Genomic DNA, 14417 nt, shown 5'->3' with positions numbered 1-14417 from the left:
ACTACCAATTTTCAGATTTTGATTTTATTATAATTTTGAAAGTGATATGATTTTAGTTAAATTATAAACTTAGACACATATTTATAATAATCATGTTGATTTTGAATACTGGTCCAGATATTTTGTATTTTCACAAATTTTACTCAATGTTTAAGTAATGCTTTATTAACAAAACCTAGCATACCATCTCCATTAAGAACTTGACCACCATCTTTTACCAGAATATATTAAATAAAAATAAAAGAAGAATGAGGTGGCAAATGACTGGTGAAGGCTGGCGTGTGAAAAGAGCGTGGGTGGCCGCGTGGTAATTGGTCCACTGTCAGTTTTTGACCCAATGACCCATGAGCCATGGCCCATCAAACTCTATCCTTATCCAATTTAATCACACTACTAATTGGAATTTAGAATTTTAGAATTTTCTAAGTAAACTTTAGGATACGCTTAATAAAAAGTTGGTCTATATTTGAATACATACCTTTGTTGAAATGTGACATGTTATTTTTCTATGATTTGTTTCCTGCACTAGCTCATACAACCACATTCTTATTTTTATTCTTTTGTTGTTTGTTTTTTCATGCATTTATATATAACGAGGGGTATGGACCAACTTATGGTTTCACATAAAATCAACATTAAAATTGATGTTTAATACTCTCATTTGACCATTTCTTTTGATGTATAGGAAGAAAAACAATTCCAGAATACTACATTTGTTTCAGAATAAGTGATACATTTTTCTTATATGGACGTTCAAAATTAATGACACACCACTAAAAATGGACAGGGACCATCATTATTGAACCTCATTACTTAAACCACTATGATCCACTAACTTTTTCCACTTTCAAATTCCCATGTTCTAACAACATAATAAGGATCAACAAACTTTATCCGTTCGTAAAAAATTAACCAAATTTTATTTTTTTAGTATTTTCCTTTGAGTCTGCCACATACCATATATAGTATGTTATTTTTATATGTCTATTTTTGCACACTATCATTTAGTTTACAAAAGCAAAAAATCACCAACAAAGTTGATTTTCTTTTGCTTTCATTTTATATTTGTTTATTGTTGTTGTTGTTCTGATCTTGTTATACTCTATATTGGTAATTGGTGATATATATGTTGAAGCCTAATTGGTATAGGGCGGGAGCAAAAAGCATAGCCCTGAGTCCTGACGGTGACGGTAATAGAATGTCCGTTAGGTATATCAATATCAACTGCTTTTGATGCTTATCCACTTTCATAACTATTGGTGACAGAAGACCCCGTGACATAACCATGTGACAACAGAAAATTGGTGGGCTTTATATGGGTTTCTTATAAGGGCCTGATTGTCCAACTTGTTACCTTTAGACTTGAATGAAAAGATTGCACACTGTCTCCCAATTCCCATATTATTGCATTTGCTAAAACTTGGGAATTGCATGTGAGAATTGACAAAACCATCATCCTTTTCAACAAATGATAGGAAAATGTTTTTGCTATGTTGGGGGAAAATCTATACCTTGTATGGTTCTAGATTCATGCGGCAATGCTTCTAATTTCTCACCATAAAGTGAATTTCTAGAACGGAAATGATAAAGGTCGCAACGACTTTTACGCCGTGTCACAATGATGACATGACATGATTATGGGTAATGATTTAATTTGGAAACTAAAATATTTAAATTATATAAGCTATTATACATGCATGCTTCAAAAAAAAGTAGGAAAATGGAAAAGTTTCGGGAGACGATACAATAATGCTTTCTTCAATTCATATTAAGACCCCTCTTTCTTGGGACTTATTTCAGTCTAATAGTTTAGTTCAGTTCAACTTCACTATCCATCTCAATTTAGATTTTGTCAATCGTAAAAAACATACTCCGTAATCTAAATCCACTTATTTATATTCGAATAAGTTTAAGTAAGGTTTAAGATATTTAGATAACGGTCATCCAAGTGTAATTTACGAATAAGCTTCAATAAATTCAACAAAGATTATACGACGTGTATGTTTGAACATAAATGAATCATATGATGATCATTGAATAAAACGCACTAGATTTTGGGAGCAGCGAGACGGCATACTGTGAGGTATTTGTTCACACATAAGTCAGGGCAACGACAGTATTATTCCGTTTAAAAAAGTACCATTTCTTTTAAAAAAAAAGAGTACAATTCGTTTAAAAAAGTACCATATCTTTTATAAAAAAGAGTACAATTTCGTTTGAAAAAAGCGTACCATTTTGTTAAAAAAAAAGTACATTTTTTAAAAACAAAATACCATTATTTCATTTTCTGTGATGTTATGTTTGTGCAAAAACATCACAGCTTGGTGGATTTGCCACAAATTGGTGGAAAGCAAGTTCCCAAGTTTCCATTGTGTGGAAAGCAAGTTCCCAAATTTCAATTGTGTCAAACAGCTACGTGTTGGGCCTATGTGTGGCCCAAGAAAACAAGTCCCTTTTTATTGGATAATCACAAATCAGATATCAGTTGGGCCAATGGTGTAATCTTCAAAAGTGAATGATCTTTTGGCATCCATTTATATAATTTTTTTGACTAATCCACCACTTGTTTCAATTATTAGGAAAATTTGCAAATTACTACCTAGGTCCTTTAATAACTTTGTCAAATTACTACTTATCTTGTTAAAATTTGTCAATTGTTACTTAGGTGTTTAGTTATTATTGTCAATTTACTACCTTATCCCATATTCTGGATAATTTTTTGGGCGTAAATGAGACACAAGAGCAATATAAATTACAAATGATGATGAGAAATTTGAACATGTGACTTATTGTACACAAAATCTCACTTTTAAACACTAGGCCAATACCGCACTGATATTAATATAAGACACATTTTGTTTCCACAATAAAACTTTCATGGGAAACATGCTAAATTGCCAATAATTACCTAAAATTTCCTCTCTTTTTTCTGAAGAAAAAGATCCACTAATTCAGTTTGATTATTTTCTTCACAAATTTTAGCCCTCAATGAAAGATAACCGATTATTTTGATTCAACCGCCTTAATTCAATATATAGATTAGGTAACATGCATTATGATTTGATTAACAAAAACACTTGGTTATCCTCTCACTTGTTTTGGACGATTATAAATGCATTACACATATGGCCTTGCTCTGCTATCATGTAAAATGAGCCTTTTATCGTATTAATAATCACGTAAACAGTGTAATAATTTTACTACTTTCTCCGTTCCAGAAATATCGCACCATGGTTGACTTTTAATCCTTTAACTCTTAATATCTCAAATCGTGTGCAAGTAAAAATTATAAAGTTGATATTTAGAAAATATATATCGATGCGAATCTAACATGACCCCAGATGACTAAAATTTCATTACGTACGAATCACAAAAAAATGGCCAAACGTATTGTGAATAGTATAAAAAACTAATTGTGCGATATTTCCGAAACGGAGGAAGTATATGAATATAGGATATGATAATAATTCGTACGGAGTACAATTGAATTATAGTAGTACTTCTGTACTTGTATGACTTGTATCAATCTTGTCATGCAAATAACGTATCACTACTTGGTGGTAGAGCTACCAATGATGTCTTGGCCTAGTGGTTAAGACTGAGGCCCTGTGTACAATAGGTCTCAGGTTCAAATCCCCCGCCCCCATTTGTAATTTATATTGCCCTTGTGGCTCATTCGCGTAAAAAAAAAAAAAAAAACTTGCCTTGGTGGGGATGGTTCATTCAACATTTCAACCTTTCAACATTTGAAAAATAGGAGTACCAAATTTACGACTTTAACTTCAACATCATCTTAACTTTCCCTAAACAAAAAAAAAGGTACATCTTTCATTTTCCACCAACAATTCTCTTCAAAATATCTTGAAGCTCAGCCTTCACAATTCACCCACCTACTTCCCGGGCCAAAATGCCGGGACCCGGTCCGCACATGATGTACGCCCTTGGTTCGGGCCTGGGTCTGATGGTTGCATCCAACGGTAGGTTCAGCCCGCATCATTGCTTATGTTACGCTCTCAACGCCTTTTTTGGGCCGGACATCGGGTCCTTCACCGAGTGGCTAACCTCCATCGTTGGATTTGGGGACTCCATGGGGTCTGACGTAGCTGATGTCATCCACCACCCTTTGTACTACGTCGTTTTGTTAAGTATGCCACTCTCTTTCCTCTATTCCTGGGCTTCTCGAGTTGCCCTCCGGAAGGGTATTCTTGATTCCATTTCTGGGGTGAGTCATTTGCTCAACTATTGTGTTAAATTAAGATTAGTTTCTGTTAATTAGTTAGTTTTCCGTTACTGCTTTTATTGGGATTCTAAATTTAGTAACTAACTAACTTAATCTCAGGTGTGTTATGAGGTTCGAATTTGGTAAATTAATGGTTAAATGTTTTAGGTGATTCTTTCCGTAATTAAAAACCAATTATGTACGAGAAGAAGATTACCCATTTGATAGAATTAGCAATAGTCTCAATTATTGCAAAATAAAATGAATTGATGTGTTAAGGTTTATAAATTACTGCACCAACCAATCATTTCTTGGCCAGGTTAAACTAAGCGTTACGTAAGATAGGTTACAGGTTCGAATTCCTCCCCCCTCATTTGAACCAAATTAAACAAATTTGAATTATAATCTTGTTGATTGTGCGACGAGCTACTAAAGATGGCCGTGGGCCGGGCCGAGCCCACGAGCCGTGGGCCTAACCCCACGCCAGACCCACATTATATTGTATCGGGGCGAGCCGAAAAGTTCAAAACATGGACTGGGCTCGGCCCAAGCCCACGGGCTTTTTTGTCGGGTCGGGTTTGCGTCGTGCCTAAAGCTAATTTTACCAAATTTAGCGTGCTTTATCGTGCCGTGCTTCTTCCAAAAATCAAGGCCACGACCCACGATTTCGTGCCCATGCCGGGCCGTGATTTGCCGGGTCAGGAAGGCCCAGCCCACAGCCATCTTTAACGAGCCTAAGAAAAATTATATTGTTGGTTGTTCCGTCTCAAAAAAAAAAAAAAGACAGTGTTGGGAGGTGCCTTATGGCTTATACAACCACTTGTATGTACGGACTATGGAGTGTGAGTTTTCCAAGAGTTGAACCTGTGACCTTCTAATCTTCCGGTCTATTTTATGATCTTTTCAGTTTGGTACTTAATTACTTCATTTTCATGTTTATAGAAACAACGTACATTATTAATGTGGCTGACTTCATAATTTGTTTTCCCCTGAAATGAAAGGTTCCCCTCTCTAGGCCACAATGCTTTCTTCTGATTTCAGCTGGTTCTCTATCACATTTTTTCCTAGATCACTTATTTGAGGTAACGTTCTATACCCAACTACATTTTCATACAGTCAGAAATGACCATCTTGTATACACCCTTAATACCCGCCCCAGATTAATTGGCACAGAGTTTTAAGCAATTTAATCGACTTATATATTTATTTATTAGGTGGTAGTTGATTGTGGATATTTTTTTAATATAATTAGTGAAAAATGTGTCAAACTTTTTTTTAGGGATGAGTGAGTGAAAGGTTGATTTTTTTTTTTTTGGAAAATAGGAACATAAGTGGATCCTTGATTAAGTGAAAAAATAATATAATATTAGTAAAAATATGTCATCTATAGAAACGGGGTGTAGGTACTAAGGGACGACATTATAAGAAAAACAGGGGCGAGTATTAAGGGAAGGAGGAAGTATATCTTATCTAATTGAAGTGCCTTAAAAGTTGTGTAGGAAAATGGGAAAACTTCTGTATATACATGGATATTGAGCACTGGCTGGTGGACGAGTCGTGCCCCTATCAACCCAGACGCCGTGATGGTGATTAGCTTATTATGCACCGGGTTAATTGTTGGTTTTATATACATCAATAGGTAATCTTTTGAAAAAGCTAAGATTGAAACAAAAATAAGTATATTTTAAATTTTGATCTCTGATAATATTTGGTTTACTTGTTTGCAGAGTAAGACCTTCCAAATCCATAAAAACACAGTACAATCAATCTATAAAACTGGTAATGATCATAGCATCTTTGTACTGCTTATGGTGCGCAACCCAGATTTATGTGGTACAACCTCGTCGACCAGCTGTTGGTGAGGAAGCTGATCTGGGTGTTCTTGTGTTCTTATTCATTTACTTTTTCACCCCTCACTCTTTGTGCATTTTGTCCATGAACAACCCCAAAGATAATTATCATGATGTAGTGGAACAACTTCCCTTATAGGAATATGTAAGATTATTCTCAGAGTAGAATGTAGAAGAAATCCATATTTGAGTAGGTTGTAAACCTGATTGGCTGATTGTAGTTTGATTTGGTGGTTGATGTGCCTTCTAGGCTTCTACGACACATTTAGTCTTGCAAAGTGATAAAAATCGAAAATTGTGAAAAATTGTTTGTGTCACAACTATTTTTTTTAATTACATAAAAACATATTTTTGTAATTTTTGTTTTTAATTTTTTAATTTACAAGATAAAAGCTAATATATGATAGTAAAAATAATTTGACGAGTTGCGGCTTATGTGACACCCTTATGGTACCATTAAAAGAATGATACGTAAGATTGTGACACATTTTAATTGTCGCAACTTGTGACCTTTATCATTGATTACCCGTTAGTCGTATTGCTGACATTTCATTGCTAACATCAAAGTTATTGATACCTAGTGTTACATATATGTTGTATTTAGGGATGGCAATGGGTCGGATCTGGACTGGGTCCGACAGGATCCAGACCCAGACCCGCTTTTTAAGAGGTGGATCCAGATCCGACCCAGATCCATTGGGTCCAAAAAAATCAGATCCAGACCCAGATCCACTGGGTCTAATGGGTCTAGGGTCGGATCTGGGTCCTAAATGGGTCTAACCGTATTTGTTTTCCAAAAAAATCTGTCCCTCATTTTTCATATATTGCGTAATTTTTTCGCCCATTTTATGTATGTAAATGTAACGTTGCTTTGATAAAACCACTAAATATGGAATATTCGTTAATTTTGTTTAGGAAAAAAAATCATATTAGCCTTGTAATACAATAAGTATTTAAAGTTTCTAATATTATTATTTATATGTCACGTCAAACAATATTTAAATAGTTTAGCATCATAAGAACTTAATAAAGTTTGGCACATAAAGATAGAATCATATTTAAATTTTAATAATTTTTTTTTAAAATTATATATATGGGTCTGTGGGTCGGATCTGGACCGGATCTGGATCTTTAATTCTTGGACCCAGACCCGCCCCATTGAACAAAGACCCAGATCCGCCCCAGATCCACAGGGTCTAATTATTTTGGACCCAGACCCTTATAAATGGATCGGGTCCAACCGGATCTGGGTCGGATCCTGGACCCATTGCCATCCCTTGTTGTATTGCACTAAAAATGGAATGCGGGCTAAGCAGGGTTGAGGCACGCCATGGCCCAGCAAGAAAAGGCATGGCTGCCACAAGCACGGCCCGAAACGAGCAAGAAGTCGTGGGCTGTTCTTGAGTCCCATTTTGTGGAAAAAACACGATAAGTTATAACACTATAAATCATGTTACAATTAGGAAAATTAGGCTTAGGTATGAAGTCCCAACACGAGGGCATGTGCACTTAGGCCGTGCCTGAGCTGTCTTTTTGAAAACTTCGACACGACCTGGCCCGACATGAAATGAGTGGGTTTGATGTGGGCCGGGCCTATTCAAGCCCAAAGCACACAGGTTCGACACGAAATCGGTCCCATAGCCATCTTTGTATTGTACTCTGTACCTGGTCCAAAGCACATAGGTTTGGCACGAGCCTCGACCCACAACCATCTTTATATTATATTACGTATGTTATGAAGAATTCTAAGGAAGCTACGATTGATGTTTTGCCTAAAGATAGACCTGATCATCTATAGTCCGGCCTGAAAAAAAGTGGGTTCAGGTAGCCTTAAATAGGCATTTTTAGACCAAAGCACGAGCCCTCCTTGAAAAAGCATGTATTTTAGCCCAAAAATCATGCACTAAATTTACGGATTTGGGCATGAGTTTTTGCGTTAAAGATTGATGATTTCAAAGAGTGACGCAAAACCAAATAAAAAATAAAAGGAGCATGAAGATATGGAAAAATGATTATGATTATAATGATTACAAATACAATTGAAAAAAGATCACAACATTAGTTAACATGGTACCATATATATGTCATTTGATTTGTAGACGAAAGAATAGAATCAGAATCTATAGACATCATTAGGGAGGATGTAATTGGGGTCGATGCTTTGTAATTCGCTTTCAAGGATTACCAAACGAAGACGTCTACGAGCCATTTCAATCAAGTACAACTGCAACCCGAAACACATACGTAACACCATTTTTATGAGGTCTTCCAAATCCACCATTTTCGTCTAGTATAAGAGACTCAGTTGTGAAGAGGAAAGGGTATATGATCATATAAATAGGACAGTTATTACTTATTAGTTACAACGCCAAAGCTCCTTGTTTATAGGTTCATAAAAATTGTGACTTGATGGTGTGGAGGGTTATCTAACACTTTCGATCATGTAGAATGAATGATGCATGAATGTTGGAGTATATATTACGTTGTTGGAACCAAACAAGGTTTGACCGAGTGGTAAATGTTTAGCTTCATAACCTCAAGGTCATGAGATCAAACCTTACTAGAGGCGCTTTGGATGTGAAGATTCCTTTATCAACCTCCCTCACTTCTAAGGATCGATACCTGTCAGTAGGGGTGTTCATCGGTCCGAATTCGGACCGGACCGAAGACCGAAATTGTGATAATTCAAGACCCGAAGACCGGACCGATTATGCTTGGACCGGACCGGTTTGGACCGGTTGTAGACCTATTTATATTTTTTTTATTTTTTATAAAAATTATGGTAAAAAAGAAAAAATATAAAAAAAAACTAATTGTTTAAGTATTTTTTTGGAAGCTAAAATAAAATATATCACAATATAGTAATATTTACAACATATTAAAGGAGAGACTACAAATTTTAAATAGGTTCTATTATATTTTATGAAGGAAAAATCGATCCGGTCCAAAATCGGGTTTTGGACCGGATCGGATAGGACCGAAGACCGAAAATTGAAATTTCTCGACCCGAAGACCGGACCGATTGCCTTCGGTCCGGTCCGGTCCGATCTAGGTCGGTCCGGACCAATTTTTGCACACCCCTACCTGTCAAAGGTACCAGTTCATTAAAATCATTCAAGTTATCTTCAAAAATGTTTATTTCACTTCGTATATTAACATCTAAGCGTATAATATACACCAACATTTTACATAATGTACCCGGCACACCACATATACGATGTCCTAAATAGTAACCTGGGACATTATCGAGCCAAACACTAGTTGTAATATAAATTACGTACTATGTTTTGCTGTTTTGGAGCGCCTATTTCAAGTTACAAGCCTAACCTATCTTAAAGACCTCGAACACCCATACCCAATGGGCCAATAGGTCCAATACTCCACGGCATTTTTAGCTACGCGGCCTACACCTAGGTAGCGGTAGTTGTACACTTGTTTAGGATAAACATTTATCTACTATGGAGTAATTTGAAACCAATATTTACTCCGTAGTAATTTGAAATTGAATATTTATCTACCAATTCAAATATGAAAATTTACTAATTTGCTATGGATCACTTTGTTTTAGCTATTGCTTTCATATTTTGAAGAACATGCAATGTGTTCTCTTCACCTTAAAATAAAATAAAAGAATTAAATTTATGGTTCAATAAGTTCCGGTAAGTTGCAATTAGATCCTATAAAGCTAATACATTTTGGGTCCAGTTAGTACAAATAAGTTGTAATCAAGTTCTATCAGGTCAATAAATTTCAATAATGTCTTATATCAATTTTTTTTACAATACTATCCTGTTTGATAGGTCTAATACTTCTATATTTTAGGTGTGATTATTAAATCGAATATGGGAGAACGAATTCTAAGTTTAGAAAAAAAATTCACTTACTACACAAATGTTTTGTCTCCTTTATCCATGGGAGAATGAAGACAGTGACTCTTAGAGTAGAGATGACAACAAATTGATTAGCACTAAAAAGTGAAAAACCAAACAAATATTGGCATATTGCCACCTTTGCCCGTTGTAATTTCCAAAATATATAAAAAAAATAAAAATAAATTAAGGGACACGAAGACTTATCCATTCTTTCCTAGTATTTTGTTTGTTCATCTTTGGTTCCAGTAGGATTTGCCACCAAAAGTTGAAGTTTATCCTCAATAATCACATCATCAATTAGAATTTAGAGGTGTGTGATTTCTGATTATCATCATCAGACATCTGACATCTGACATCAGCCATGGCTGCTCGCAGGATTTCTTCTCTGCTTTCTCGTTCTTTATCATCTTCTCTTCCTCTTTCTCTTGGTAAGTAGTTCAGTACCCTTCTCTTTATCTTCCTTTATTTCGTGTAAAACAGAAACTTTGTGTTCTTGATTGTATGTTTATTCTTTTCCCAGCAGTTTGTAGAATTTTACTTTGATTGCTATTAATTGATAGATTACTCAACTGTACTGTGTCAGTTTCTGCCTTTAGTTATTGCTAACTGCTAAGTTATGTTGTGTGTGGTTCAGGTAAAGGGTCGAGCTGGGGAAGATGTTCAAGCCGATATAGCACGGCTGCTGAAATCGAAAACCCTATTGCCCCTGATGTCAAAATTAAGCATACTCAACTTCTGATCAATGGACAATTTGTTGATGCAGCATCTGGTAACTATTTTCTCTACTTCAGTCCTTTTGTAAATTTCAGTACACTACTTCTTGTATTGCTTATTGCTTATGATAGTTTCCTATTAGTTGTAGTATACATTAGGTTCCGTTTGGTTTGGTGTAAAATGTTTTCAGTGCAAAATGATTTTCCATGGAAAATATTTTCCAAGGGAAAATACAATTTCAAACTAGTTTTCCTTCTTAAAAGAAAATGTATGAGGATGGTGAAGATGGAGGGGAAAGGAGGAAATGTGGAAAAGTGTTTCCCTCTTTTTCAAATGGAAAACGTTTTTCCATCTTTGAGGGAGTTATGGAAAATTGTTTTTCATCCCTTGCCTAACTAAATAACGTAAAATGATTGAAAATGAGAAGATCGTTTTCCATGAAAGCGTTTTACACCCTATCAAATTGAGCCTTAATTACTACTCTTTTGTACACTATATATAGTTTGTCAATGATCAAACATTAAATAAACTTGTTCCAGGAAAGACATTTCCTACATATGATCCCCGGACTGGGGATGTGATAGCTCATGTTGCTGAAGGTGATGCAGAAGATATCAACCGTGCAGTTGCTGCTGCTCGTAAAGCTTTTGATGAAGGTCCATGGCCTAAAATGACAGCTTATGTAATATCCTCTACCTCCCCCATCTTCTCTTTCTTTAATTTGTCTAAGTTATGTATGTTTCATTTGGCATTGATTTGTTGTAAGTTTCGCAAATTCACTTGTTTGGTCTGTTCAGGAAAGAGCGCGAATCATTCTGAAATTTGCTGATTTGGTTGAGAAACACAGTGAGGAACTTGCTGCCTTGGAAACTTGGGATAATGGGAAGCCTTTTCAACAGTCTGCCAAATCAGAGCTTCCATTGTTTGTCCGCAAATTTCACTATTATGCTGGTAGAAAAAGCAACAAATTAAACTCATTTTCTAGTCATATATAAGCATTACTTGATTGAGTTGAATGTGAAGATTTTGTCTTGAAAAAATTGTAGGTTGGGCGGATAAAATCCATGGTATGACAGTTCCAGCTGATGGTCCATACCATGTACAAACATTGCACGAACCAATTGGTGTAGCCGGTCAAATCATTCCATGGAACTTTCCTCTCATCATGTTTGCTTGGAAAGTTGGCCCTGCCTTGGCATGTGGCAATACTATTGTTTTGAAGACTGCCGAGCAAACTCCATTGACTGCTCTCTTTGTTGGGAAACTCTTCCATGAGGTAAGACAACATGTTGTCACGTGCTGACAGCCCGTTTGGTAGCTAGTCATAAATGTTGTCAATGAGAATGTATTTGTATGTAAATTTGTAAAGAAAATCAATCATTCCCATGGTAATGCTAGTTCACTCAAAATCATCTCTTTTTCTTTATAAATTTCCATTACCAGGAATGCAAATTATGAAGATAAACACCAAGTTTGAGACAAAATTCCATTACCATGAACATCACGATGTCATTTTCTTGCCAGATAACACTAAGATTTATTGTTATTTCCACCATTTATTACCGGTTACCAAACAGACTGTGACTTGTGAGTCCCAGCTGCAGTTTGGTAGTATGCTCTTTGACAAACTGTGATCTTATCTCACTCCATTGTCATGCCGTTAATCAATCTTCTGTGATGTTCTTTCCTTAATGCAAATCCTATGTGCAATTGTAGCGGACATCAGAAGTTCCATTGACAATAATTATCAATACCTTGAAACAAAATGTTGTCTAACATGTACTTCACATTTAACCTGTTACATTTACTGCCATACAGGCTGGTCTTCCTCCTGGTGTTTTAAACATAGTTTCTGGTTTTGGTCCAACAGCTGGTGCCGCACTTGCAAGTCACATGGATGTCGACAAGGTACTCATTCTTTTACCTTTAATACCATATTCTTGATCCTAAGATAATCTACACTACAAATAATGTTGCTGAAATAATGTTGAACATATCAAATTTGGTTTACAGATTGCTTTCACTGGATCTACTGAAACTGGAAAGGCAGTTCTAGAACTAGCAGCTAAGAGCAATCTTAAGCCAGCGACTTTAGAGCTTGGTGGGAAATCGCCTTTCATTGTATGCGAGGATGCTGATGTTGATAAAGCAGTGGAACTTGCACATTTTGCTCTTTTCTTTAACCAGGTATTCCCACTCACCTTTTTTTTCGTCAGTTGTATCAAAGAGTTGAGAATATGGTATCTTTCTTAAGCTCTATGGTGTTCATCATAGGGCCAATGTTGCTGTGCTGGCTCCCGTACTTTTGTGCATGAGAGTGTATATGATGAATTTGTAGAAAAAGCAACTAAACGTGCCAAGAGACGTACTGTTGGAGATCCTTTTAAGAGCGGCATTGAGCAAGGTCCTCAGGTAATACATTTCCATTGCTGTCCCTCTCCCTTTGCGTTTAAGCAACTTGAGAAAGTTGTAAGGTGTATATAACACGGAACTGCAGATAGATAGAGAGCAATTTGAAAAGATATTGAGGTACATAAAGTCTGGTACGGAGAGCAATGCTAAGCTCGAGTGTGGAGGTGAGAGATTTGGATCTAGAGGTCTCTTTGTCCAGCCCACCGTCTTCTCAAATGTTCAGGTAACCTAGGAGTCTGTTTTATTCACCTTATTTCCACTCATTTCATGAAAATTAAGTTCAGATAAGTTCTGATAAGATCATAAGTTTTGATAAGTTCATACAAGTTCAGTTAAGTTCTAATAATAGATGTTCAGGAAAAGTAAGTGAAAATCAGGTGAATAGAACTCACCCTTATCTTTATTTTTAGGCGAACACTGAAAGTACTTAGCCATAACAGTTCTGACATTCAGCGTTCTTGTATATCAGGATGACATGCTGATTGCACAAGATGAGATATTTGGCCCTGTACAGACTATCTTGAAATTCAAGTAAACCAGACAATTCTTCTGCTACATTAATGTTGTTAATCAGTTCCTGTAACCCAACACTTATACTCCATTTTCTTTCCCAATTTATGGTGTAGGGACCTTGATGATGTGATTCGGAGGGCTAATAAAACGCGGTATGGGCTAGCAGCCGGAGTATTCACCCAAAACCTTGACACAGCCAACACATTGTCGCGGGCATTGAGGGCTGGGACAGTATGGGTGAACTGCTTTGATGTTTTTGATGCAGCCATACCCTTTGGTGGGTACAAGATGAGTGGTATAGGCAGGGAAAAGGGTGTTTACAGCCTTAACAACTATCTGCAGGTGAAAGCTGTTGTTACTGCTCTGAAAAATCCAGCTTGGTTGTAATTTTTTAACTATGTAATGTAACACCGTTTCATGTATTCCTGTTAGTTTGTTCTTGTTCCATATTCTCTGAATTTTGATTCAGAACAAGTACAGAAGAAATGCAGCATATATATAGATATTCAATGTATATTTCCAATCTCTTTCAACAATGCTTGCCTTTAAGGCTTCAACCATACTAGAGCTGATCAAAAGGCATGCCGCCGCCGGTTCAGGTTCAGGCTGGGCTGTGGCGTAAAATCAGCCCATTTTGTCAAGCTGCTCGGGTCAAACTTCGACCGATTTTGTGTTCCCAAAAGCTATTTTGGGGTAAAAATAGCGGCTTTTCAGGTCTTTTTGGGCCATGCAAATAATAGTAACTAAAGTATAGCTTTGAGTTTTCCAAAATCCGCCCAAAAAGGTATAAAATCAGACCAGACTGGGTTTCTGGGTACCCAAAACCCGCTATTTTTT

The 14417-nt window shown here is 36.2% G+C and overlaps 2 protein-coding genes across 4 annotated transcripts; both read left to right on the top strand.

The window, feature by feature from the left end:
• Positions 1-3751: 3751 nt before the first annotated feature.
• Positions 3752-6331, top strand: LOC110790140 (uncharacterized). Of its 3 annotated transcripts, none has more exons than XR_008921471.1 (4): positions 3752-4222; positions 5221-5301; positions 5711-5858; positions 5947-6331. XR_008921471.1 is itself a non-coding variant. In XM_021994902.2 (4 exons), exons 1-4 carry the CDS (start codon positions 3908-3910, stop codon positions 6206-6208), a joined length of 798 nt encoding a protein of 265 aa, XP_021850594.1. In that variant the 5' UTR covers positions 3759-3907; the 3' UTR covers positions 6209-6331. The 3 variants fall into 3 exon arrangements, 2 of the variants coding, with proteins under 2 accessions (XP_056685050.1, XP_021850594.1); XM_021994902.2 differs by having other exon boundaries at positions 3759-4222; positions 5719-5858; XM_056829072.1 differs by lacking the exon at positions 5221-5301 and having other exon boundaries at positions 3757-4222; positions 5719-5858.
• A 3763-nt stretch (positions 6332-10094) lies between these two features.
• On the top strand, positions 10095-14094 carry LOC110790139 (benzaldehyde dehydrogenase, mitochondrial). Its single transcript, XM_021994901.2, has 11 exons — positions 10095-10369; positions 10576-10710; positions 11195-11337; positions 11453-11606; positions 11702-11931; positions 12474-12563; positions 12669-12842; positions 12930-13067; positions 13153-13290; positions 13537-13598; positions 13694-14094. The coding sequence occupies exons 1-11, from the start codon at positions 10303-10305 to the stop codon at positions 13965-13967; spliced, it is 1605 nt and encodes a 534-aa protein (XP_021850593.1). The 5' UTR covers positions 10095-10302; the 3' UTR covers positions 13968-14094.
• The last annotated feature ends 323 nt before the right edge of the window (positions 14095-14417 follow it).

This window comes from Spinacia oleracea, chromosome 5 (assembly GCF_020520425.1).
Source record: "Spinacia oleracea cultivar Varoflay chromosome 5, BTI_SOV_V1, whole genome shotgun sequence".
NCBI classification, from domain to species: domain Eukaryota; kingdom Viridiplantae; phylum Streptophyta; class Magnoliopsida; order Caryophyllales; family Amaranthaceae; genus Spinacia; species Spinacia oleracea.
The sequence above is the reverse complement of the archived record's forward strand: the minus strand, read 5'-3'. Positions and strand labels throughout refer to the sequence as shown.

What these genes read in the sequence shown, in the direction of transcription:
- LOC110790139 (XM_021994901.2), top strand. Translation starts at nt 10,303, where the DNA reads ATGGCTGCTCGCAGGATTTCTTCTCTGCTTTCTCGTTCTTTATCATCT. An exon ending in ATTTGTTGATGCAGCATCTG is followed by an intron (nt 10,711 to 11,194) that starts GTAACTATTTTC and finishes AACTTGTTCCAG; the next exon opens with GAAAGACATTTCCTACATAT. An exon ending in GTCACATGGATGTCGACAAG is followed by an intron (nt 12,564 to 12,668) that starts GTACTCATTCTT and finishes TTTGGTTTACAG; the next exon opens with ATTGCTTTCACTGGATCTAC.
- LOC110790140 (XM_021994902.2), top strand. Translation starts at nt 3,908, where the DNA reads ATGCCGGGACCCGGTCCGCACATGATGTACGCCCTTGGTTCGGGCCTG. An exon ending in TCCTAGATCACTTATTTGAG is followed by an intron (nt 5,302 to 5,718) that starts GTAACGTTCTAT and finishes AAAGTTGTGTAG; the next exon opens with GAAAATGGGAAAACTTCTGT. An exon ending in GGTTTTATATACATCAATAG is followed by an intron (nt 5,859 to 5,946) that starts GTAATCTTTTGA and finishes ACTTGTTTGCAG; the next exon opens with AGTAAGACCTTCCAAATCCA.